We start from the raw sequence: 27,649 nt of genomic DNA on the forward strand, positions 1-27,649 counted from the left end.
GGGCAGAGATTCAAACCCAGACTAGACAGCTTGAAATTTTGCTAAAAGGCCTGAATTAAAAAAAAATCCCAGAACATTTCAAAAATCAAAAACAAAAGTTGTTGGAAAATACTATTTTTTATTTTTTCTCTCTTGACTTCTTTTGGCGACCAGAAAGGGAATACATGATTCTGCTCGCACATGAAAATGTAGAGTAAATTGACATGTTTAGAATGCTTTAGTTGGCTAACCCCCGCTCTAGCGGGGAAAATGTCCTTAAAACGATCATTCATTCATTCATTTCATTCAGAATGCTTTATTTGTCAGGCTGCAACATAGGTATTACCTTTTCGTATGAGTTAAAACTACAATAGATAATGAGTTGTAATTCCTCAATTTGACTATTTACATAATTTCCTCCAAGCATGCAAGTAGGGTTGCTGCCCTGGATAGCATTCATTCTTTATCCTTAAAATGTCCCAAATTACCTCCTGTATCTGTTTTACATGAATGGCCTCCGTTCTTTGAAAACAACTCTGCACCATTTTGCGCATTAATTATTCCATCTGGTCTCAAAAAGCTTCGAACCTCAGCAATTAGCAGGCTGAAGATGATTCCTTGGCGGCTGATCAGGAGAGGATTTTAAAAAGTCAACAACAACCCAGAATATGAAATTCAGTGTGGAACATTCTCCCCTCACAAGGCTGCCTCTACATAAGAAGAAGAACAATAAACCTTAAATTCTCCTCCATGGTCAAACCTCTGCTCGGGGCACATACCTTATATCTCCTTGGCCTTACAATTTGCTTTGGAATCTATTTTAGGTGATTCCCCACAACTTAAGCTGTTGTTCAAGAATTGGTGTCACCTTGGAAATATTCTCAGAAATAAGTCCTTCCTTGGAGGTCATCAGCTCCAAATGGTTTACTACGCTGTTTATCTGCAGTGTTATGATGGCTCTCCTCCAAGGGATAGTGTTACTGTATCTTGTAATGCACCCTTGGAAGAAGTACACAAAATCTAAGGCTCTGATCGTACTTATTATCACCAGGCCAAAATGTTGTAAAATAAATTTGATCGACATATGGTATCCCACAATACATTGCACAATCTCGTCCGCTTGAAAAACAGTCATGGCGGGTGAGGTCAGTCACACTAGAAATAGGAAGGCAAATTTTGCTCCAACCAAACGGATATGTTGTGTCGGGCGGCAGAAGATCATATAAAGCTCATTAGGAGTAAATTTTCCATCACCTTAACAGATGATGTGAAGAGGAAGGCGAAATTGACGATCACAGCTCCGTCAACGGTGTCGGAGACAACTATCGCTCAGCAGAGGAAGTGAAGGAGAAATGGTTCACGCATTGTGTAATGTACCTTGACAGACAGGGGTTTGTGTCTGAGACAGGAGTTTGTTTTGTGTCAAAATCTAATCATTTCATCCAACGATCAATTGTCGTCCCATTTATTAACTCTGAGCGTACGTGGCCGTTTCACGTCCGCACCATCTGCACTCTGGAGTAACTCCCTGAAACGGAAAGAGACCCGTTTGAACACGAGGTGAAACTTTTGCACTGAAAGTGAAACATGAAAATTTGTTGCAAGCTCACCATGTGGCAGCTTTTCCTTGTTTGATATCTGAGCAGGTGTGTAACCCAGGAAGAAAACCCAAGTACTAAATGCTCCAACCTCAAGTGCCAAATGGTGGCTCGGGAAGAGATAAAGATCCTCAATTTGGTCAAACATGCCTAAGACCTCATTCATCATTCATTTTAACTCATTCTGATTCATTTAGTTCCAAACTTTTCTTCATCTCCACTATTCTTCCTCCTCCACTCTCATGCCATCAATTTAAACCTTTTTAAAAAGCAATTTTAAAATGTTCAATCTTCCTCCATTCTTTCTGCCAAACACTCCTACATTCTGCTTTCCATTCTCCCCTTCCTTTTTCTCTATCCCTGGATCAGTTGCAAACTCGTGCCTCATCCACATTCATTGCTGTTTTTCTTTGTGCCTTATTAATTGTCATTGCCATCCCTGATGTCTGTTTTCATCTCTCTGCAGTTGAATACCTTGATCCAACCCTTATTGAAATGTATATGGGCCTACGGGGAGAAACTCCATCAGATTAGTTTCCTCCAATACGTCATCTTCACAACGGGTTTCCCTACAACTGCCCCAAGCTCTTCCACCACCAACCCTGCTAAGCCTCCCCCAATTCCATGTCCCTCCACCCATTCCACTGCCACTCCTCCTCCTCTTTGCTTCCTTCATTCACAGCCCCCTTTCCGCTTCCCCGGGGTCCACTCCTACTCTCTGCTTCCCCATCCCCTCTTCCCTTACGTAGCATCCCCATCCAGTCTCCACTTCCCTGGCGTCACACTCCCTTTCTGATTTCCCATCACGCCCCCTCCACCCTGCTTCCCCTGTGTCACGCCCCTTCTCCGCTTCCCTGGCATCAAACCCTCCTCTCCGCTTCCCAGGCGTCACATCCCTTCTCTGTTTCACCGGTGTCACGCCCCCCTCTCCGGCTCCCCAGTGTCCCGTCCCCTCTCCGCTTCCCCATCCATAACTCTGGATCTCCAACATCCACTTTCTTCAGATCTCTCAATCCAAGCTGCAACTGGGGACCCCACTCCCTCTAGTCAAAACTCAAGGTGGGGAACCCGATCGAAGCAAGGGTGGAAATCACTCGATTTATGACGACGAAACCTCTGATGCCCGACGTGGAGATCGGTTTCTGAGGTTTGGGACATGGAATGTAGGGACAATGACAGGGAGATCAGGAGAAGTGGTGGAAGTATTGGTCAGAAGAAGAGTGGACATATGTTGTGTGCAGGAGACGAGATGGAAGGGAAGTGGTGTGAGAATGGTGAAGGGTAGGCAGGGACAGAAATACAAGTTTGTGTGGCAAGGGTGCCCAGAAGGCATGAATGGTGTTGGTGTCCTGTTTTCTGAGGAGTTTGTAGACAGTGTGGTGAGTGTGACTGGAGTGAGTGAAAGGTTGATGATGGTGAAAATGATGATTGGAAAGCTGTTGGTGAACGTCATCTCGGGATATGCTCCGCAGGTTGGTCGGAGCGATGAAGAGAAGGACAAGTTCTGGTGTGGAATAGAGAAGCTGATTGAAAACGTGAAAGACAACTAGGTGCCTAGGCGAGATAGGGGGCACCTCCGGGACACAAAGGTGATCCCGGGTAGGGTGCATCAAACGCCCCATGATTTTCAAAAAGTTGTTGTATTTTAATGTCTATTCCCTCAAATGTTACACTTGTTGGTAGAAGTATGTATGCAAAAAATAGATGAAATCAGAGGTGGTCCTGGGTGGCCACCGGCCACTTTTATATATTTAGGGCCATTTAGGGCCACAGCTAAACTACTTTACAAGATAATGTAAAATTAACTACAAGATAATGTAAAATTAACCATTATACCTATATACAAAAGTAAAGTCCTACTTTTACTAAATGCCTAATATCAAACAGTTAAAACAACCTTACATGTCAATGTAAAATTAACCAAAATCGTTCTTCATATTACAAAGTTGTAGTACAGTGTTGTAGTATTGTACTTTCATTGATTAAAAGTTTGAAAATGTATTAAGCACAACGCCAATGTCACTACTCCAACTTTGCTCGTTTCCGCAAATTTGGCCTCGCTTTGCGGTCACATTCAACCACTTGAAGAAGATTTTGGAAGTGGTCTTCTCTTCTTGCAGTTGAGACAAAATCAGTTGCGAGCTTTACTGCTCTCTCCGCAGGGTCATTCACAACATTAAGCCCATCCACAATGGACTTGGCTGCCTTGAAGTGCTCATTGTTCTGCCAAGTGTCAACATCCTCTGTTAGGAAGGTCATATCTAGGTGAAGAAGGTTTACTGTAAACCACGAGTCCTCGTTCACAAGATCAGCCAGGGTTGTCGCTTCTGTAATTTTTGGAAATGACGGTTTGCCATATCCAGAACCGTAGCGGTGTTTTGGAGTGCTTGGCATTTCATCTGGTTGTATGGCCAGTAACACATCTGCAAGGGCACGACGATCCTTTTGAGGAATTGCATTGCTGAACAGTGCCAAAACAACCAGTTCTGGGGTTAAATACCACAAATGTCTATCAAAGGCTTTCACAGCGCTGACTGAAATGGTTGAGTTGACAGCTTTATAGTTGAGCAGAGTCTTGTAAAAGCACAAATCAAACCATGGGGCATTTGAAGCAGACTGACATATGAGCCACCAATCACAATAAATATAAACAACAAAAACAACAAACTCCTTCAGTTTTTTCTGTTGATGTTGTGTTGTTACAGTTCCTCGAGGTAGTAGAGAAATTTGCTCTTCAAGTAGGCATATTTTGATGGAATAAAGAATCTTTGACATCCACCTTGCTTTATGCATGGCCCCTGGTCTGTGGAGTGTTCCTTGTTTTGTGACATCATCATCGAGGACTACCTGGCAGAGTTGTGCCATTTCCTTGTAGTCTTCCCTACAGTATGAAGCGCTTGTGCGGATTGTGCTTAAAACCTTGTTTTTGCATGATAAAAGCAGCTGTTGTGCATAGTCATTGTACATGGAAATGTCAATTTTGGTTAAACTTTCATTCTTTGCATGCGATATGCGTTCCCAATTCTTCTGGAATTTTTGGAACAAAGATACTTCTGGAGACTTTGATGCCTCAATTTTGAGAACGTCAAACACATGATCCAGGATTACCTCTCCAACATGATGGCGACATGCACACCACAGAAGAGCACGGTCCAGTTTTGATTGAATGGTAACACAGGCAGCTGTAACGTGTCCAGTGTTTGATGCTGTTGTGTCAAAACATAAGTTGACAACTGATTGTTTGCACTTCCATGAATGTAGATACGTGTAAGTGTGCTCGGCAATGATGTCACCTGATGACCTATCACTTCCAGGAGGATATCTAGCCACCCCCAGTAGCTTTACATCAGTGGCATTCCCAACCAACACTGGCAATCTTTCTTCCTTGACATTCTTGTTTGTGAGCGTTGGTATCTGCTTGCCATCCCAGTGAAGTGTTGCAGCTGTTGGGGCGATCCAATTTTCTTGAATATCTTTGGCGATAGCACTTGTTATTGATCGTCGAGCCTTATCAGCAGTTGAGTACGACTTGGCCACACGACGTGGATCACCTCCTGCCTCTTGAATTACAGCTTTGGTGAGCGCAACCTGTTGAACAGGAGTTATGTTTAGTCGAGTAGCAACAGACACAACTGAATGTCTTTTCAGAATATCATGAGGAATAAAGGCAGATGTACCTGCATATGTTGATCTGTGGTGACTACGCTTCCTTTGAAACTCTGGAATCGCCTCTTCTTCAGTTTCTTCCAAGCTATCTGCAGAGTCACTATCATCAGAGCATACAGAACTAATTGTCATCTCTTGTACACTGGATGATTCATGACGTTCTCGTCTTGAAGCTTCCGCTAAGAGGCGTTTTTCTTTTCTATGATCTTTATCAACTTTCTTCTTGTCAACACCACCAAATGAGGCTACTCTGTCAGATTTCATTGACTCTAAAAATACTCTATCTTCCTCATTCTTAATGTTTGTCATTGCATCTTTTGTCCATACACCAAAGGTCTTATCAAGACGTTCATTCATGGTTTGCAACTTAGCCAAAGTGCTTGGAGATTCTCGGCGAGAAACAGGTATTTGACGCAATTTGTTATTGTCATTAAGAAGGTCAAGTATTAGTTTGCAGCATTGATGGTCTGAAAGCATAGGAATATTTGCTTTAGTGTAGAATTTTTTCAGCTGGATAAGGACAATGCTGGCAGATTTCCATTTCAGTGGCTGAGTTTGTTTGCCTTCACATATTTCTTTCTGGATGTACCACATCACGCATCGAAGAACCTGCCGGCAAGTTGGGAGGCGGACTCCTGTCAATGTACCATCTGCTTCTGTAAAAGCATTGCCAAGACCAAAAATGGCACTTGCTAATCTGGTCTTCTTATCTGCCATCTGAAAGAAAATAAAGGATATTATTAGACTACTAGTATGGGACCCATGATTAGACCTCCGATTTCATTCATGTAAAAATACAAACTAATTATCAAACCATCGTTTTTTGCATAAAATTGTTATATTTGTATTCCTCTCATCAAGACCTTCAATTTGATACCAAACATGACTAGGTTTGGGTGTAAAATAACAAAATCAAACATTTTTACATAGTGCGGCCCCGAAAATGGCCCTAAATATATAAAAGTGGCCGGTGGCCACCCAGGACCACCTCTGATTTCATTTATTTTTTGCATACATACTTCTACCAACAAGTGTAACATTTGAGAGAATAGACATTAAAATCCAAGAACCTAAGGGCGTTTGATGCACCCTAATCCCGGGGGAGGAGGCTGTTTCACAGCACCACTTGGTTGTCTGTGACATAAGTGTGAAAGGTGCGAGGAGAGCTCGGCGGGTGAAGTACCAACCGAGAATGAAGGTGTGGAGGTTGAAAGAGGTGACAGTGAGGGAGGCATTAAAAGAGAGGCTGAGTATGGTAGAGGATGATGTGGTTGAGCTTGAAAGTGGTTGGATGTCAATGACAGATAGTCTGTTGGGAGCCATTGGTGAGGTATGTGGATGGACAAAGGGACCACTGAGGCACTCGGAAACATGGTGGTGGGATGATCAAGTTGGAAAGAAGATTGACGAGAAGAGGAAGAAGTTCAAGGAGTGGCAGAAGGCGAAGGGTATGGGGGCAGAAAAGGCAGAGCATGAAAGTTATAAGGCAGCCAGGAAGGCTGGAAAGAAAGAGGTAGCAAAGGCACAGGAGGCATGTAGGAAAATGTTCGGAGAACGCTTGGATTTGGAAGAGGGTCAGAGAGCGGTATTCAGGATTGCAAAGCAGATAGCGAAAGAGAGGTTTGATGTGATGGGGGTGAGTTGCTTGAAGGATGAAGTGGGACAAATCGTTGTGGACCCAGATAGAATTAAAGGAAGATGGAAGAGATATATGGAAATACTGTTGAATGCAGAGAATGAATGGGATGGCAACATAGAGAGTAACCCAGTTTTAGGACCGGCAGAGAAGATAACCGAGAAGGAAGTTGAGGAAGCGATTAAAAGCAATGAAGAGCAGAAAAGCGGGAGGGCCAACGGGAGTTGTGGGAGATATGTTGAAGGCAGCGGGAAATTGTGGGGTGAAAAGAATGACAGAGATCTGCAATCTGGTGGTGAAAGAAGGCCGCATTCCAGTGGATTGGGAACTAAGTACCCTCATCCCTCTTTACAAGGGGAAAGATGACCCTCTGGACTGTGGCTCGTATCGAGCGATAAAGTTATTGGAGCATGGAATGAAGGTATTGGAAAGGGTGTTGGAGAGGAGGATAAGGAAGAAAGTGAAGATTGAAGAAATGCAGTTTGGATTTATGCCAGGAAGAGGAACGACAGACGTGCTTTTTATTGCAAGGCAGTTGCAGGAGAAGTACATGGAGAAGAGGAAGAAGTTGTTTCTTGGGTTTGTTGATCTGGAGAAAGCATTCGATGGGGTTCCATGTGAAGTAGTGACATGGGCATTGAGTAAGTTAGGAGTGGAGGAATGGTTGATCAGAGTAGTGATGGCAATGTACGAAAGAGCGTGCACAGCTGTAAGGACGAAGGATGGGAACAGTGGTGAGTTTGAGGTGAAGGTGGGAGTGCATCAGGGGTCGGTACTAAGTCCACTACTATTTGTAGCAGTGATGGAGGTGCTGGCTCGGAACGTAAAGGAGGGTTTACCGTGGGAGTTGTTGTCTGCAGATGATCTGGTGTAGATTGCAGAAAGTATGGATGGACTGAAGGAGAAGATGAACAAGTGGAAGGAATGTATGGAGACAAAAGGTCTGAAGGTGAATATCGGAAAAACGAAGCTGATGGCAAGTGGTAAAGCATATGGTGAGGTGGAAAGAACTGGGAAGTGGCCGTGTGCTGTGTGCAGGAAGGGTATCGGAGTGAATTCCATTCAATGTACAATGTGCGCTGAGTGGGTTCATCAAAAATGTAGTGGTCTGAGAGGGTCATTAACCAGTGTGGCAGCTACATTCAAGTGTAAGGTGTGCACAGAGGGAGCTGCAGATGGAGGAAATGTTGAGTTGGATCTTGGAGACGGCGTGAAGCTGGAAGGTGTGAAAACATTTTGTTACCTCGGAGACATGCTGAATGGAGAAGGTGGATCAGACTCGGCAACGGTTGCTCGAGTGAGATGTGCATGGAAGAAGTTTCGGGAACTGAGTGGCGTGCTGACGAGGAGGGGAGTGTCGTTGAAGCTGAAGGGAAAGGTGTATGCTGCATGTGTGAGAAGTGCTATGATTTATGGGCGCGAGACATGGGCAATGAACGTAGAGCAGCAACGAAGGCTGGAAAGGGTGGAAATGCGAATGGTTCGGTGGATGTGCGGAGTATCGTTGAGAGAGAGGAAGACAAATGATGAATTGCGAAAGATGATGGGAATAGAGCCTGTGATGGATGCTGTGAAGAGAAACAGTTTGAGATGGTTTGGTCATGTGTTGAGGAAGGATGAAAGTGACTGGTTGAGAAGAGTGATGGAAATGAATGTAGAAGGAAGTAGAGGACGGGGAAGACCGAGAAAGACTTGGCTAAAGATGGTCGAAGAAGAAATGCGGGCAAGGGGGTTAACAAGGAGAGATGCAGAAAAGAGGGCAAAATGGAGAAGATTGTCATGGGGACCGCAAGGCTAACCCCAGCTCTTGCAGGGAAAATGGCCTTAAAATGCCTGTTGTTGTTGTTGTATTGCCTGGCTTTCCTTTATTAAACCCATGTGGTGTCGAGGATCAAACTATATCTTGACTTATCCTGTTTTGGTTTTGGTCGCGATATACCGTAGCGCTTCTGAAGATAATTACCCCAAGCGTTGATTGGTCTCTGCTCGATGATAGGGTACGGTACGTAACGTTGGTTCGCTCAGCCAATTAACATCTGTTTTGCAGCGGACAGCATCCATGGTGTTTTATAGAAGCATTAGTCTTTCAGAGTTATCCGTGGCAGTGGACAGCATCCATTGTCTTTTTATAGAAGCATCAGCCTTTTGGAGTTATCCGAGGTGTCCATCACAATACAACGTCCATCACAATATAATTGCAGTTGACATAAAATCCTTGCTTTTCTCCAATGGCCTGATCTTACATCATCAGTTTGGTTGCAGACCTAGTCATTCTACCCTGCATATGCAACTTATACTCTCCCAACAATGGATGGAAGCCCTCAATCTCAGACACGAGATCAAGCTGCCCTCCAAAGCCAGCCACCAACTGGACATCCTCTGGCTGTATCTCGAACATTTAATACAGTCTGACACCAAGCCTTGATCTCCAATCTCTCTGCTTTTATGGCATACAAGGCCAGCTCATCTTATGGATCACTCACTTCCTCCAAATCCCATATTCAGCATATAGCTCTTAACGGGATCCAATAATCTCCATATCAAGGCTAGAGTGAACCTAGGCATTGATTGACTGGAGCCCAATCTTGTTCCTCATCTTCATCAATGATCTTTCTCATTTCCTGGAAAATGCTGCACATCTCTTTACCAACGATTCCATCCACTGACATATCATATTTCATCTTTCAGACAGGCAGGCAGCAACCTCTTCCCTCTCTGCAGACCTTGATAGAATCAGGACCTTGTAATATGTCTTTCAACCCTGACAGATCTCACACACTCAATTGAATTGATTTAGTGAGATTGATCTCACTCTGTTTCTCTGAAAAGACAATCTGGAAAAATCCTGCCATCTACTTCCTAAACAAATCACTTGAAAAGGTTAAGTCTCTCAAACATTTGTGCCTAAACCATCAGCCACTATCTTTTTGGGGCAGAACATATTTCCAAGATTCCCTCCAAAACTATCCACCCACTGGACATCCTACATCGTACAAGGTCTTTCCTTGACAAATCTAAACGTTTGACAACCTTCTGTACAAGGCTTTCAGTCACAGCTTCAGAGTACTGCTCTCCCCTTTGGGTGCCCTCTGCCTCATATCTTGCCCGAATTGATGCCATGGAAAGCAAGGCTCCCAACAATGGGATCTCCCGTGATGAGGCTGAATATCCAGGCCTATTACCTTTAATATCACAGACAGGTTGGTAGCTTCTCTTTATTCCACTGCCTCCTTCCTGCTCTTGCATTGTCTGCCCGTTTTGGCCTCTGTTCCCCACCCTCTCCCACAATTGGACTGCCAGTAACACCTTTCTAGTGAAGCTCCCAAAATCTAGACTGGCTGCGAACTTCCACTCATTCGTACCTCTTTTTTTCCCCACACCTATGTTACCAAACTCCTCACTCTCTTCAATCTCACTCTTCCCTCCAGGGCTTCAAGACAGCTATTCACCACAATGTCAGGTCCTCCCACATCTACACCAATGATCTTTTCTACTCATTAACCCTCTCCAAGCCCACCTCTTTCCAAGTTTCCAATTTTTCCTTCCATTTCTGTGATTGAGAAAATACAGCTGTAACCATTCTCTTCACCCTCCCATGCCCCCATTATTCTGTCCTCCCCCTCCCCTTGCCCTCATTCTTCCCCACATACATTATTTCTCCAAGTCTCCCTCTATCTTGTCCCTCATACCTGCTGTTGCTGTGTTCACCCAACCCATCTGTCTTTCAACTATTATTTTCGTTCTGTTTCACCCTGATCCATTCTGTATTCTAGCTCAACAGGGCTCGACACTATACAAAAAACTAGAGGTTCCAGGGAACCTGAACTCAACTGGTCTATATCAATATGGTTAGAATATGCATAATAGAACCACAAACTATATAGGTTATATGTGCTAAAGAGGTAATGTTGAAGGTATCTCACGTTTAAACAGGAAACTAGAAAAAATTGAGCCAAAATGTCATAGGTCACGACGGTCATTTTCCGGACATCGTCAAAACTCGTAATATATGTGTTGAGGTTTGTCACATACTGTCTACACACCAAGTTTCAGCCTTCTAGCTACATTAGGAAGTAGCAGATTGAAAAAAATTGATTTTTCAATATGGCCGCCCTGCCGCGCCCATTTTTGGGCGTGCAACGCCCAAATGCAATCCCAAACTAGTTTATGTCTTAAAGATGCTGCATAACAAGTTTCATCAAATTTCATCAATATTTGTGACTTTTAGAGCGTAGACGTCGAATTGTTTACAGATGACAGACAGACAGACAGACGGACGACAGACGGACGACGGACACCGGGTGTTCGACAAAAACTCAGCTGGACATAGTCCAGTTGAGTTAATAATGATGATAAAAATAGCAAAAAGTTAACAGACGACCAAATGGACGGACAGACAGATGGACATCCCAACCCATTTCATAAGGTCATCTCTTCGAGATTGAAAGGAGATTACCTGATAATAAAAATAATAATTGTAATTATTACTGTTGTTATTATTTCCGTGACTCTTCTCCCCAGTCAGTAATTGTATCGAAAAATGTTCTCTGTTAAAACTTGCCCTTTCACATCAGGGCAAATGAGTGAACGTGCCTCAATTACAACTTAGTGTTTTTTTTATCTGTGTAACGTGAGGTACGTGTCATGCTACAAGTACAATACAAAAATACAATGCACATTTACCTTACAAGTTATCGTTCAAATTGTTTTGAAAATATTCATATCAAAGGGTCGCTATTCAAAAAAAAAATTTTGGGTTAATTAAAAGTTTAGTTTTTCTCTCCAATAGTTTTCCCTTAAATAAACAAAAAACCGAATAAAAGAAAAAATATTTAATGATTTAGAAAATATCCAACTAGAACGACACTCGGTAGAGCACATATCTCCGCCAGGCTGAACATATAAGTTTTGTATCCCACTGCTGGGCCAGATCTGGATCCGGACCTGAAGCAAAATTTAATCAGCTTGTTCTTGTCATCAACACAACCCATCCATCTAGTTTTTGACATAAGTCGTCCACAACCTTTTGACAAATCATGCTATATGTAATTTTTTGTCATATCAAAACTGAAACAAGTCGCACTAAATGGTGAAGAATCAGGAAAAAAAAATTAAATATTCACGTATCCAGATCACAATTTGGATCTTCACCAATGATTTTTTTTTTTTTGTATACAAGATCGAGGCTCGTGAAAGAGCTAACATCAATCACACAAAAAGTCAAACCGACACACCAAACACAAAAAATAAGGGGAGCGGCAGACAAGATGGGGAGAGAGGGGGAAGGACAAAAACACAACATTTGAGAGCAGGGACAACGGGAGAAATGTGGGAGGGGGAGGGCTTTGGGGGAGGTGGGAGAGGTATAAAACATATGAACACTGCAAGGACTTCCAGGAAAGAAGTTGGAATTTCAAAAAAAAATAAAAAAATTATCTGGGGTGAAATTAGTGGGGGTGGAAAAGATCAAGGTTTCGGATGGGGGAAGAAAAGAGATGGTGGTGAACAGCTGTTTTAAAGACCTGGAGAGAGGAGTGGGACTGAAGGGAGTGGGGGAGTTTGTTCCAGAGGCGGGAGAAAAGGGGAATGAAAGAGTGAAGGTGAGCAGAGAGCCTAGATTTTGGCAGTTTAACCATAAGAGGGTTGCAGGCAGATCTTGTGCGACCTGAAGGAATATTGGGGGGACAGAGCACAGAGAGAGCTGGGGGAGCAAGGCCGGAGAGGAGTCGGGAGAAGACAGAAAGACCACCAACCTGCCTGCGTTGAGTGAGTGAAAAGCCCTCGGAGTTAACTTCATCGCAGGAGATTCTAATGATTCTGAAAGCTTTGGTTTCAACAGCGTGAAGCCGAGCCAGGTGTGAGGCAGGAGCACCAGCCCAGAGGGGGGAACAGTATTCCATTGAGCTGCGGATGAAAGCCTTGTATGTGGTGAGGAGCTCAGGTGTGCCAAGGAAGGACTTCGCATGACGGAGGATGCCCAGTCGGCGACTGGCTTTGGAGGACAGCTTGGAAATGTGGTTTTACCAAGAAAGATCATGGCAGATAGTGAGACCCAAAAGCTTGAGCGACAGAACTTCTTGGAGAGGATTGTTGAGAAAGTAGATGGGAGGATTTTCCAGTCGGTCCTTTCGGAGAGACATTGTAAGAGTGTGAGATTTGTCAGGATTGAAAGACATGTTCCACTTGTTTGACCAGTCAGTGATTTTTTCCAGGTCTGCAGAGAGTGAGGAGGCTGCAGACTGTCGATCTGAGGGATGAGGAATGGAGCGGCAGATAGTGGAGTCATCAGCAAAGAGATAGAGAGGATTTTCTAGAGAGTCGGAGAGATAATTGGTGAAGACCAGAAATAGCACAGGGCCCAGAACACTACCTTGGGGAACTCCAGCCAGAACAGGAAGGGGAGATGAGAGAAATCCATTCAGGGCCACACGTTGCCTTCGACCAGAGAGGAAGTCCGCAAGCCATGAGTGGAGATTTCCAAGGATACCATAGGAGGAGAGTTTGATGAGCAGAGCTGGGTGCCAGTCCGTATCGAAGGCATGTGATATGTCAAGTGAGACAGCTCTGATTTCCTGTTTGGCATTGAGGACCTCCTTCCATTGTTGAGACAGCAGAGGCAACATGTCCAGAGTAGAATGACCTGGTTTGAATCCAAATTGATGATCAGAGATCAAGCCATTGGAGAAGAGGAAGGATTTGATATCCGAAGCAATGATGCATTCCATGACTTTGCTGATAATTGGAAGCAGGCTGATAGGTCTGTAGTTGCAAGGATCTGTTTTTGCACCTTTTTTGTGTAAAGCGGTAATATTAGCTGATTTCCAAGATGCTGGCAGATGACCTTGAGCAAAAGAGAGGGTGAAAGGAACAGAGAGAGGGTGAGATAGAGTGGCAGAGCAGGATTTTAGGACCCGTGGGCTGATGCCGTCTGGTCCAGTTGCAGAATCAGAGTCGAGGTTTGACAGAAACTTCTCCACCTTGTCAGGAGAGAAGGAAACAGAGTCCAGGAGCAATTGGGTTCGACTGGGAAAGGTGGGAACAGAGAGAGATGGGTTTGGGACACAAGATTTTGAGGCAAACACAGAGTTGAGGCATTCGGCTTTGTCACGTGCGGTGTCAACTGTGTAGCCATTTGAGGTAAGGGAGGGGATGGAGGGGGAACAAACACCAGAAAAGGATTTGACCAGACGCCACCAGGATTTGGAGGAAGGAGACAGGTTTGAGAGTTCAATTTTGACTGTGGAGAGATAGTGCTTCCTGGCACTCCTGAGGGTAGACACACACTTGTTCCGAGCTTGGTGGAAGGAACTGAGATTGCCTTCAGTTGGATTTGCCTTCCAAGAGGCAAAGGCAAGTTGTTTCAGGGCAACTGCCTCACCACAAGATTCAGTGTACCATGGACGGGAGGAAGGGTAAGACAACTGAAGACGAGATGGGATAAATCTGTGCATGAGAGAGAGCAGTTTGCTTTGGAAGAATTCCCAGGAAGAATTTATGTCAGATGCAGTAGAGATTTTAGGACCCGTGGCACCTCAGCACCTCAGTGAGAGATTCCTCAGAGACCAGTCCAGATGATTGATGGCTGCTTGCAGACCGTGCCAGTCAGCCTGAGTGAAATGCCAGACTCGTCGGCGCTGAGGAGGCTCTTTGAGAATGGCCAGAGAGATGTCCACTTTAACAAGCACAAGATCAGAAGAGCCGATTGAAGCAGAAGAAGAGCAGCAGACATTTGCAGGGAAGTTAGTCATAACCAAGTCCAGAAGAGAAGATACTCCATTGACTGAGATCCGGGTCGGGAAATTGACAGATTGTGTCAGTCCCAATGAGTCGCAGAAGTCCTTTGCTGAGGTGCCATGGCTGGTGAGAGATGAACCCACACCCAGCCAGCTGGCATGATGACAGTTGAAGTCGCCACATATGAGGAAGAGAGAGTTGGAATGAGTTGATAGAAGTTGGTCCATGTTGTCTGACAGCGAAATGTAAATGGAGTCATCACTGTTTGGAGGACAGTACAGAACACATATGAACAAAAGGTGGGAGCGGAGAGGAAGCCGTAGCCAGAGGTACTCCTGGGGTGGGGTGGAGAGAGGGCAGTGCAAGGAGAGTGAGGAAGAGAGTTTTTAATAAAGATAGACACCCCACCACCAGGACGAGGCTCAGGTCTATCATACCGGAGGAGGGAGTAACCTGGAAGAGATGTTAAGGAATCAGAGACATCTTGAAGGAGGAAAGTTTCTGTTAAGCAGATCAAGTCTGGATTGTCAGAAGCAACCTGAATGGAGAGATCAATCAGGTTTGAGCGAAGGCCCCGGATGTTTGAGGTCCATACCGTGAATGAGGAGAGAGGGGGCGCATCGGGTGCAGGACAGGGGAGGGGTAGGGTCAGAGGAAGGATGAGAGGGGGGTGTAGGGAGGTGGAGGTATGAGATAGAAGGGAGACGAAGTGGGCAGGAGGGAGCTTTGAGAAGGAGGTGGGAGGATCGAGAATTTGGGAGGGATGGTTGGGGGGTAGATTTGAAGGGGAGGGGGTGGGGGGGAGTTTTGAATGGTTGGGCAAGGGGGGAGTTTCGGAGGGGAAGGGCAAGGGGGGAGTTTAGGAGGAGAGGGGCAAGGGGGGGTGTTTAGGAGGGGAGGGGCAAGGGATTCGTCCTTGTCACACAACCAACCTGTCCACCAAGTTTCGTCCAAATCCGTCCACAACTTTTCGAGATATCATGCTTTATATCGTTTTGTGCCCCATCACTCAAAGGTAAAGAATCACGTAAAAAAATCTCTGATGCAGATCCAGATCTGGAACTTCACCAAAATCTAACCATTTCGTCCTTGTCACATACTCAATCTGTCCATCAAATTTCGTCCGAATCCGTCCACAACCTTTTGAGACATCCTGTTCATAAACAGACAGACAAACACACAAACAGGGGTGAAAACATAACCTCCACCTAACTTTGGTGGTGGAGGCAATGATCTTAAACCATGCCCAAGTATTAATCATTTACATGAAGCTCCTCTTGCAAACACCCCACATGTCTCAGAGTTCATGAGCCACACCTGCTCTTAACTATTACTTTCATGGCCCCAATTATATTTAACTTCTTTGGTGTCAGTATCCCGAGCTTTTCCTCTTCACAACCCTCCATCCCGAGCAGCCTTACTCTGCACCCCTATTTCTCTCATTTCTCTCTCCACCTCTTCCGTCCACCACAGGTTTGGTCTGCCTTTTGCCTTCTTGCAAACCGCATTCATAATCAAAGACTGGTCTTACGACATCCACCTCTTCCCTCCTGAGTACATGCCCCGACACAGACGTGCCTCTCGTTACTTTTCACGATTGTAATAACTCATTAAGCTTAACATGAAAAGTGTACATTTTCATTTGGACTTGTTTTTTTTTCCAGAAACTTGTCTGCTTCCAAAACTTTGACCTTTAATTTATATATTGTTCTTCAAAAAAAAGAAAGCATTGTCTTGGAGCTGTCACAAGTTTATATTTAGTAGAACATTACCTAATGTTGTACCTCCAGCATGTACCTCCGTCACAAGTTTATATTTAGTAGTGGGGTATTTATTACACCCCTACAGTGACTGATACACTGGCACACATGCGCGCACACACACACACACACACACACACACACACACACACACACACACACACACACACACACACACACACACACAATTACATTTTACTATGAGTACACTTACACATGCAATTCTGACAACTCCTCAACCCATCCCCCTCACTGGATGTCCTCCTCCCCCCCATTTCCCACCCCCTCTCGCCCCCCCAAAGCCCAACCTCCCCCTCCCAATTCTGTCCATTCTTTGCTCTCCCCCCATTCCTCCACCCCAAGTCCTCACCCTTCCCCTCCCAACTTTAAGGCATCAATCTCCTCCCCACCACAACTCTTCAACCCCCTCACTGAAAGTCCTCAGCCCCCCCAAGCCTCAACCCCCTCCTTCTAAATTTGTCCCATCTTTACTTTGACCCACCTTGCCCCCCCCCCCCCATCCTCCTCACCATCATCTCACTCATAAAAGCAAACGGGCATTCCCACATCGAAGCAGCAGAATATTTTACGCTTTCTGCTCGACCCTAACAAGGTATCAACGACTTCACAAGAACCCGTCATGGTCGCCTGTCCGATTCACACTTTGAAGAGACAATAGTCGGAAATAATAGCAAGGACCTGTGTAAGCTCCGCAGTAAAATTTCTGTTTAAGAAAATGCCACATAGTTATTTAGGCGGTGTATAAACAACAGAACGCTGCCTCGATTGCTGAGGACTATCTGCACCAATATGGCGGCCATAGTATAGAAATTGTGGGTGGAGTCAGGCAAATTGTCCAACCAATGAGTGGAGCCCGGATACATGCACATCTCCTTTGATAGTATGGACTTATTGATAGACAGGCCAGAAGTTCATTTCAGATTGCATTACATTCCAGATAAGTCATAATAGCAAAACACATCAGCTGAATTTCTTTCCTTACCGGCAGCTGTTGCAGCAAAGGTGTGACACTCTCAGATACATAAATAATGTTCCCATCAGTAGTGAGAGCCATGAGAAAGCCATCCAAGGCCTGCAAAACACACCCTATTAGCTAGAAATGACAACTAAAACTATGTATTGCACAATATTCTTTGAAATGCACAATTTGTGGATCCTTATATTAAAAAAAGGTTTATGTTCGAAAATGAGTGGTTAAACAGCGGCTTTCCTCTCTATAAATATCGTGCTATATATAGTTTTGGCCCGATCACTCAATGGTGAAGAATCACTTAAAAATTCCCAGATCCAGATCTGGATCCTCACCAAAATCGAATCATTTCGTCCTCGTCACATACTCAATCGCCACCAAATTTTGTCCGATTCGGTCCACAATTTTTTGAGATATCGAGTTCACAAACAGACAGACAGACAAACAAGCAATAAATATGTCGTGCATAGCACGATACTTGTGTAATCCCTAAAATAGGTTGTTGACCTTTAGCCTATGCTGACCTCAAAAATAATTGGTGGTTGAATTCAGTGACCCGATATGCAAGTCCTCTTCAAAATCCAAATCAATCGGATCAAAATTGAGGATTTTAGAAATTTTACCCAAATCGTTGACCTTTGGCCGATGGCCAAATGCCTTTTGACAAATGTTCACCTAAAAATTATTGGCGGTTGCCTTCAATACTCAAGTATGCAAATCCTCTTCAAATTTCAAGTCAATCAGATGCAAAATTGACAATTTTAGAAATTTGGCCCATGTTGACCTTTTCACCTTTAGACCTCAAAAATAATTGGTGGTTGAATTAAGTGACCGGATATGCAAATCCTGTTCAAATAGTGACCTGTAGGCGATTGACATATTGAGACAGAAAGACAGACGGACAGAATAACGCACAAGACCAACCAATATACTTGAAAAATCTTCGATTTTCACAGATAACAAACGGACAGATAGGGGTGAAAACAACCTCCATCCACCTTCGGTGGCGTTGGTACATAGATATCGGTGCAGGAGAAATGGGCTACAGGTATCCTATATGTTGCGTCGTACCTCCAGCATCAGCTGACTGAACTCTCGACTGCTCAGAAAAGCCGGGCGCCAATCCTGCTGCTGTTCGTTTGTCTCAGTCTGTGCTGAAAGTTCTGCAAGTAAAAAAAAAACACAATGACCTAATGACTGTACTTTCATTCAAATAAAGCCAACGGTAAAAAGTCGTTGTTTATTTGCTCTTGGTAGCCGAGGATGGCTTTTCACACATGGCATGTGAACACCTGGATGTGTAAATATATTTATTGCGTCCGAGACGCAGCCCGCACAGCAACAACCTGAGATAGCATTGATCAGTGGGACCTGGTCCCAAGGGATATCCAATAAGACCAGACGACTTGCTACCTATAGTTTAATAATAAAATGTGTATTTGGCCAGGGCATGAGTGATACCTCGCCTGTTCTTTGCAAAAAACACTGCGTGATATTTAACGTTCACCGGTTAATGGTAGGAAATGAGACACCCGGCTTAACATCCATCCGAGTAACGGCGTTCTTTGTGACGCAAAGTTCTGCCTGCTAAACAACAATCACAAAGTTTATAGTTGGCCTGAGAATAGAACTCAGAGTACATGGTTCAAACGTAGGTACACTTCCTCTATACCATATCGTCAGGACATAACGACTAAAGAGCAGTGCAAGCCTTTCATATAATAGAAATTAAACAACACTATTCTGTTTATTTGCTTCTTTAAAAACAACCGGAATCAATTTTGGCAATGAAAAAGTGTGAGAAAGACCTCATTTGATTGGATAAAATAGGACAATCCCTTTTGTTCTGAGCTGCTTTGTAATCCGATTAATCACCTGAATATTCCTGACAGGATTGTGCAGAAGCACAGTTACCTTTGACCTGTCTAACCTGGCTTTGATTACTGACCCAACTATGCACTGTCGGATCAGTACATTACATGGAGGACTTTGTATCACGATGTACACTGGGGACATGTCTGCCAGCTAGGACTGCTCGGTGTTGTACGTTAAATAACCCAAACTGTCTTTTGACAAAGATTAGGTGAGTTATTGCAGGTACCCCCCTTCCCCCCCCCCCCCCCCTCCTTCCCACGCCTCCTCCTCCCCAAGCCCTCTCCCTCCCACAGATCTCCCAATGTCTCTGCTCTCAAATGTTGTGTTTGTGCTTCCCCTTCTCTCCCCATCTTGTCTACTGCTCCCCTTATTATATGTTTTGTGCGTCTGTTTGATTTTTTGTGTGATAAATGTTAGCTCTTTCATGAGCCTCGATCCTGTATCCAAAAAAAACAAAAAAAAAACCCTGGCCATAAATTCCAAATTCCTGCCCTAGCCTATAGGAGGCACTGCTTCAGCGAATTGGTAACAAACTCATACTGTGACTCCCAGCATAGCATTCTTACCATCAGCCACTTTGGCAACTGCCAAGAGAGAGGATTCAAAGAAATTAAATATCAAAGGAATTAATACAACAAAAAAGAAGAGGGGGGAAAAAGGAACAAATAATTACCTGGAAGGCTGTGAGAGATAATTAGACAAAGGTAAATGGCATAATGTGAATGGAAGAAAAGTGGCATCGATAATGATATCGACATTGAAAAATAAAAACATCAACAATTGACAAACCACTATATATAATATAAGAAAGCAGATGGAAAAAATAGGCAGGTCAAGGAGGACTTAAAGGCAAAAAGAGAGTGGAATTAATACTTTAAAAAAGAGGAGAAGAATGTGGAATGAAAGAAAGAACAAGTGACGGATAGTGACAATGAAACCGAAAGGAAGAGTAATGGGAGAAGCAAAGTGACAACTCGAACGGCACTCAGTAGAGAGCTTACCTCCACCAGGTGAACAGTTTACGTTTTGTATCCCAGAGTAGACCAGAAAATCACAATACAAAAACACATTTAAACAAAATCATCCGTCCACAACTTTTTGAGATATCCTGCTATATGTTGGTTTTAGTCCTATCACTCAATGGTGAAGAATCACTTTTTTTTCCTTTTTTTTTTGGATACAAGATCGAGGCTCTTGTCAGAGCCAGGGATTAATGACAAAAAAAAAAACAAAAAAAAAAACAACAAACGGACACATAAGACGAAATAAAGGGAGCGGGAGACAAGATGGGGAGAGAGGGGTAAAGCACACAAGTACAACATTTGAGAGCAGGGACATCGGGAGATCTGTGGGAGGTAGAAGGCTTGGGGATGAGGAGGCATGGGAAGGGGGGTGGGAGGTGGGAGAGGTAAAAAAACAAAAACACATGGACACTGCTCGGGCTTCCAGGAAAGAAGTAGGTATTTCAGAAAAGTGGATCTGGGGTGAATTAACGGGGGTAAAAAAGATCAAGGTTTTGGATGGGGGAAGATAAGAGATGGTGGTGAACAGCTGTTTTAAAGATCTGGAGGGATGAGTGGGATTGAAGAGAGTGAGGAAGTTTGATCCATAGGCAGGAGAAAAGAGGAATGAAAGAGTGAAGGTGAGCAGCGAGTCTTGATTTTGGCAGTTTCACCAGAAGAGGGATGCAGGCAGATCTTGTGCGACCTGTAGGAGTACTTGGGGGACAGAGCACAGACAGGGCTGGGGGGGTTAGGCCAGAGGGGAGTCGGTAGAAGATAGAAAGACCACCAACCTGCCTACGGTGAGTAAGTGCAAGGCCCTTGCAATCGGCTTCATCACAGGAGATTCCAATGCTTCTGAAAGCTTTGGTTTCAACAGCATGAAGCCGAGCGAGGTGTGAGGCAGGAGCACCAGCCCAGAGGGGAGAGCAGTATTCCATTGAGCTGCGGATGAAAGCCTTGTATGTGGTGAGGAGCTCAGGTGTGCCAAGGAAGGACTTCGCATGACGGAGAATGCCCAGTCGGCGACTGGCTTTGGAGGCCAGCTTAGAAATGTGTTTTTCCGAAGAAAGAACATGCAGATTGTGAGACCCAAGAGATTGAGTGACAGAACTTCTTGGAGAGGATTGTTGAGAAAGTAGATGGGAGGGTTGTCGAGGCGGTCTTTCGGAGAGACAAAGTAAGAGTGTGAGATTTGTCAGGATTGAAAGACGTGTTCCACTTGTTTTACCAGTCTGTGATTTTGACCAGGTCTGCAGAGAGTGGGGAGGCTGAGGACTGCCGATCGGATGGATGAGGTATGGAGCGGCAGAGGGTGGAGTCATCAGCAAAGAGATAGAGGATTTTCCAGAGAGTCGGAGAGATCATTGATGAAGACCAGAAAAAGCACAGGGCCAGAACACTGCCTTGGGGAACTCCAGCCTGAACAGAAAGGGGAGATGAGAGAAATCCATTCAGGGCCACACATTGACTACGACCAGAGAGGAAGTCCACAAGCCATGCGTGGAGATTTCCATGGATACCATAGGAGGAGAGTTTGGTGAGCAAAGCGGGATGCCAGACAGTATCGAAGGCACATGATATATCAAGGGAATGAATGAATGAATGAATGACTGAATGAAAATGAATGATCGTTTTGAGGCCATTTTTCCCCGCTAGAGCGGGGGTTAGCCTTGCGGGCCCCATGACAATCATGGTTCCCTGTTTGAGGCAATGTTTTTATGGCCGGATGCCCTTCCTGACGCCAACCCTTGGTCGCCTCTTACGATGCGCAGGGATACGGTGTACCTATTCTAAACCGGGGTACACACCGGGAATAGTTGAATGAGGGAGTTGAGTGAGAGGGTTGGACGGAAAAGGTACGAGTCGGTGAGAAGGCACGAGAGAGAGAGAGGTGATCCGGTGAGTGGGTCCGTGACGACGACCACAATACGATCGTCAACTGACACTGGCCTGGCAGTGCGTGTGAAAACGACTACGTGGAGTGGCGGCTGGCTGTTCGCCTCGAGCCCGTAGCGTGGACTGGAGCCACCTTCGACGCTGCGCACCGGCCCGGACCGGCCTACCCTCTCACCTGCACGGACCTTCTCCTTCGTCCAGTGATTCCTGCCTGCTATTCCCTTGTCGTGTAAGTCTGTTGTCTGTCCTTTTTCTTGTCTGGGGTTTAATATAAGACTGTTTTAAGGCTTGCCCTGTGTATCTTCTTCTTCTTCGTCCTGTATATTTCTTTCATTTCTCTTCCTTTGGTTTGTTGTACATAATTAATAAATGTCTGTTATTTCTTACCTTTGGTTTCTTCTTTCTCGTCCGATCGCTTTCGTGATTTCTTTCGATTGAGTACCTGTGGCACGATTCGGCCAACGCTCGGAATCGGGTTTAGTCTCTTGGTAACGGCCCGAGTCGCAGCTCGCTTTGCTCGGTGCAATCCAGTCATGCTGCGGCCCGGGTGGGAGCATTTCCTCACTTGCGGCCGGTGGTAGTACTTAGGTATTAAGACAAATTGGGCTTACAACCCTACTTACCATCGACCGGAAGTGACGTCATACCCCCAGGACCGGTCGGACGGCCAGCTTAACAGGACAAGGGGATTAACCCCCCCTTGCTAACGGGAGTGCTGTCCCCCGGATCCGTAACAATTGGTTATCAAGGTTCCAATATCAAGGGAGACAGCTCTAATTTCCTGTTTGACATTGAGGACCTCCATCCATTGTTGAGACAGCAGAAGCAGCATGTCCAGAGTAGAGCGAACTGGTCTGAATCCAAATTGATGATCAGAGATCAAGCCATTGGAGAAGAGGAAGGATTTGATACCCGAAGCAATGATGTATCCATGACTTTGCTGATGATTGGGAGTAGGCTGATTGGTCTGTAGTTGCAAGGATCTGTTTTTGCACCTTTTAAGTGTACAGCGGTAATGTTGGCTGATTTCCAAGCTGAAGGCAGAAGACCTTGAGCAAAAGAGAGGGTGAAGAGAACAGAGAGTGGGTGTGAAAGAGCGGCAGAGCAGGATTTTAGGACCTGTGGGCTGATGCCGTCAGGTGCAGTTGCAGAATCGGAGTCGAGGATTGACAGAAACTTCTCCACCTTGTCAGGAGAGAAGGACACAGAGTCCAGGAGCAGTTGGGTACGACTGGGTACAGAGAGAGATGGGTTTGGAACACTAGATTTTGAGGCAAACGCAGAGTTGAGGCATTCAGCTTTTTCACGTGCGGAGTCAGCTGTGTAACCATTTGAGGTAAGGGAGGGGATGGAGGGGGAACAAACACCACAAACAGATTTGGCAAGACGCCACCGGGATTTGGAAGAGGGAGAGAGGTTTGAGAGTTCATTCTTGAGAGTAGAGAGATATTGTTTCCTGGCTCTCCTGAGGGTGGACACACACTTGTTCCAGGCTTTGTGAAGGGAAATGAGATTGCCTTCCATTGGATTTGCCTTCCAGGAGGCGAAGGCAAGTTGTTTCAGGGCAACTGCCAAGTTGCGAAATTAAATTCTTCGAAATTAAATAAATCTCATATGCGAATCCATATTCAGATCTTGACCAAAATCTAATCAAATCGTCATTGTCAGACACCCAACCTGTCCACCAAGTGTCGTCGAAATCCGTCCACAACGTTTTGAGATATCCTGCTATATATCGTTTTTGGCCCTGTCTCCCAATGGCGAAGAATCACTTTAAAAATTCTAGTAGCTGGATCCGAATCCGGATATTCACCAAAATCTAATCATTTAGTCCTTGCCACATACGCTATATCTCTGCCAAATTTCGTCCGAATTCGTCGACAACTTTGAGATATTTTGTTCACAAACAAACAAACAAACAAGAAGACGTCATGCGGAGCACGATACTTGCAAAATACGCTCCCCCCCCCCCCCCTCCCCAAGAAAAAAAAATTCCATTGATACAGCAAATTGTCCATTTCATCAAGATTACAATTGACAATCTTGATCAAAGCTCGGGTCAATAGGAAGAAAAGTGACGATTTTTCAGATGAAAAATGATTTTGGAAGGTTGACCTTGAGTTGACCTTTGACCTTTTTACCTCAAAAATAGTTGGTTTCCCTATTTAATGACTCAATGTGCAAATGCTGTTCAATTTTCAAGTCAATTGGATGAAAATTTATTGTTTTTCAGATAAAAAGTGATGATTTTGGAAGTGTGACCTTGAGTTGACCTTTGACCTCGAAAATAGTATGTTTCCCAATTGAGTGACTCGATATGCAAATGCTGTTCAATTTTCAAGTCAATTGGTTGAGAATTGATGGCTTTTTAGATGAAAATTGATGATTTTTAAAATTTGACCTTAAGTTGCCCTTTGACCTTTTGACCTCAAAAATAGTATGTTTCCCAATTGAGTGACTTGATATACAAATGCTATTCAATTTTCAAGTCAATCGGATTTAAAATGGCGATTTTAGAAATTTGACCTCCAGATGACCTTTGACCTTAAAATCAATAGGCTTCTCAATTTGGACGACTTATACAACGTGGTGAAGTTTTGTGACGATCGGTTTAGAATTGTGACCTGTAGGCCGGTGACAAACAGACAGACAGGCAGACAACCACAAACGGAACCGACCAATATACTTGAAAAATCTTCGATTTTGCAAGTAACAAATGGACAAACGAACAGATAGACACGGGTGAAAACATAACCTTCATCCACCTTTAGTGGCGGAGGTAATGAATCAGATGTCCTCACCTTTGTGCATCTGCAAGATGTCAATGGTGTTCTGTAGCACTGCAGACTTGTCGAGCTTACGTGAAGAGCCAGGAAGCATGGAGCAGAGTTCCTTAACGAGTACATTGAATTGATCCCTTCGCTTCTTCTCAGACTTGTTACGGGATGTGCTGAGAGTCAGTGACACAAATATATTTTAACTCAATTATCTCACTCAATTGTGTCCTTCTGCAAACCTCGATTATTTAAACAAAAACAAAAATCCATTCAAATGTCTGTCAACATATGCAACAACAGAAGTAACATTGATAATTCACAGAACATAAACAGTGTTATCGTATTGTTACGTTTATGGGGTAGGTAAGAGAATGTGACATGTAGGAGCATTTCAGTGTACACAAGTCGGGAAAATGTAGCTTAAGGTTGTTTGGATGTGCATCATGTGGGGGATGATGCCGTGCTAATTAGAGTATGGTTGAAGGTTAATTTCCCCTGTACGTAAAACCCTCTGTGGCCATCCCTAAATTTATAACAACCGCTAGCCAGGCATAGCAGGACCCGGCCAAGTGATTCATGCTCCCTGAACACTTATGGCAAAAGACCCGCTCAGGAGAGGCGGAGTGATCACGGTATGTTGGGCAGGGGGACAGGGCCGGCAGGCCACGCCCACAGAGTGATGGGCCAGATGACGTAGTCGGAGCGAGTAAGGAGTGCTTGGTTGTTGGACAAGAAGCTGGCCATTTTTGTTTGCCTTGAGGAGAGCAGTTTTATACGACGATCGGAAGGAGCATCGATTGCTGGGCTCTTTGGTGAGTTGGAGGCCGTGCTGTACACCACCAAACAGTGGAGAACACAAAGAAGGCCGTCTTCGCTACTCGCCTCACGCCCTTGGCATCCTCGCTACAAGCGGCGCCTTCGTCGCCGTCGCGATCTTCCTACGCAGGTGGCTCAGTTGTGCTCGACAGCCGCCAACCTCCCAAAAGGACCCATTGGGCCCAGCTAAGTGCAAAAGGGGATATTTTTATTTTGGTTAATTTACCCTGTGTGTGTGTGGTTGAGTCTGAGAGGAGGATCCTCATATAGAATTTTACCTCAGATTTATTTTCGGTATTTTCTACCGCGCTTATTTTCTTATAAATCATTATTGTGCATTTTATTTGTCGCGTTGTGTTTAGGTTACGAGAATAAACCCATGTGTTCGTGTAATTAAACGCTTTGTGTCTCTTCCCTCTCGCGCACGTCCACAACCGCAAAAAATTGAGATTGCCTCGGGAGTTAAAGCTGGTTCGGCCCATCCGTCCCAAGCTAGTATTAACTAGCTACGGATGGGACAGTAACTTAAAAGACGACATTGGAGACAGATAAGGGAGATTGTGAATGTGTGTTTTACCGTTTGGCTCTGTCCCTTTCCTCTTCATCCATCAGTCCATCCCCCACACTTTCCTCTCTGTCACATGTACACATCAGAAACACATTACATGATCACTGTGTACATTTGTCAATGCAGAGCAAGATAAACCAAGTGCCACTGCATTCGAAGTATACAGCTTTGGAATTCATCAATTCTAACCATCTCAAAGTTGCTCAAGATAGATTGTCGTTATTGCCTTCAAAGATACACATGTAGCATTGGAATGGTAACCATGAACCCATGTTGCACAGAAGCACCTGCTGCAAGGGCTATGACAAACAGGGGATGCATGCCTGCCCATACATCCATACATCCACTCTTTAGGCATCTATGATACAGTTAACAAAATTTTTGAATGACACAGTTAACCTGGGAAATAATGTCAAAATTCAATTGCAAGTTCTGGTTTAACTACATTCTGTAAAAGATGCAGAACTGCAAACTGCTGGAAACACGGTCAACTGCTACACTGTTAACTACTGTATCAGTGAACTTGCACTGGCTTGAAAAGCCCTATTTTCGTATTAAAATGCAAGCCCAATCGCTTTAGAAAGGAAATGAATTCATATACATACATATAAAATTGCCAAAAAAAAGTTTCCAAAGCCGGTGTAAGGTGACGAGAACTGTGAGGGGCAGTGGAGCAGCTGGCACTGCATTGAGCATTGATTAGTTATATGACTTTGTAACTAGTTTTCTTTTGTAATTCACAGTAACCTACAGTGTTAGGAAGTCATAAACATTTCACGTTTAGAGACGGAGTACAGTGTTGTGTTACAGTTGGGAAATCATTGAAACGCAAGTGTTTATCTGTATTTTATCAAAAACAAGACCGAGAGTCTAACAGCGGCGTAGCCGGCCGGGCTTGTTTTACATTTTAGTTGAAGAGGACTGTGACCTGGGAGAGGATACCAGTTAACAAATTAATGTAAGTGCAGTATTAATTTTGTTTTTGAAGTACTGCAAGTCTCAAAGCTGTCGGTCACCATGGAAGTGAAGAATTTGCATTGAGACACTGGTTTATTAGTCCCCTACCGGTGTACACCGGAGGGGACTATAGGTTTGCACGCCGTCCATCCGTCAGTCCGTCCGTCCGTCCGTCCGTCCGTCAGTCTGTCAGTCCGTCAGTCCGTCAGTCCGTCATGCAAAGAACAGTTTTCCGGACTTTTTTTCTAAACTCTTAATGCTAATGATTTCAAACTTGGCACATGGTTTCCTCATGATAAGTCACAGATCAAGTTCGAACTTCACGACGTTTCGATCATTTTTGACAAAGTTATGGCACTTTGAACTTTGGTAATTCTGATAATTCTGATGCT

The 27,649-nt window shown here is 44.4% G+C and overlaps 1 protein-coding gene across 3 annotated transcripts in view; it reads right to left on the bottom strand.

Annotated features, from left to right (window-relative positions):
* The window catches only part of LOC137426438 (circadian locomoter output cycles protein kaput-like), a 225,003-nt gene that overhangs the window by 75,118 nt on the left and 122,236 nt on the right, over positions 1–27,649 (bottom strand). For all 3 annotated transcript variants that reach the window (XM_068114990.2, XM_068114981.2, XM_068114996.2), the window contains 4 exons: positions 26,310–26,366; positions 24,941–25,089; positions 18,436–18,527; positions 17,377–17,466 (listed from right to left, as the gene is read on the bottom strand). In XM_068114990.2, coding sequence (XP_067971091.1) covers positions 17,377–17,466; positions 18,436–18,527; positions 24,941–25,089; positions 26,310–26,366 — 388 coding nt within the window. The remainder of the gene's footprint in view (positions 1–17,376; positions 17,467–18,435; positions 18,528–24,940; positions 25,090–26,309; positions 26,367–27,649) is intronic.

This window comes from Myxine glutinosa, chromosome 1, assembly GCF_964187855.1.
Source record: "Myxine glutinosa chromosome 1, kmMyxGlut1.1, whole genome shotgun sequence".
In the NCBI taxonomy this organism is placed as follows: domain Eukaryota; kingdom Metazoa; phylum Chordata; class Myxini; order Myxiniformes; family Myxinidae; genus Myxine; species Myxine glutinosa.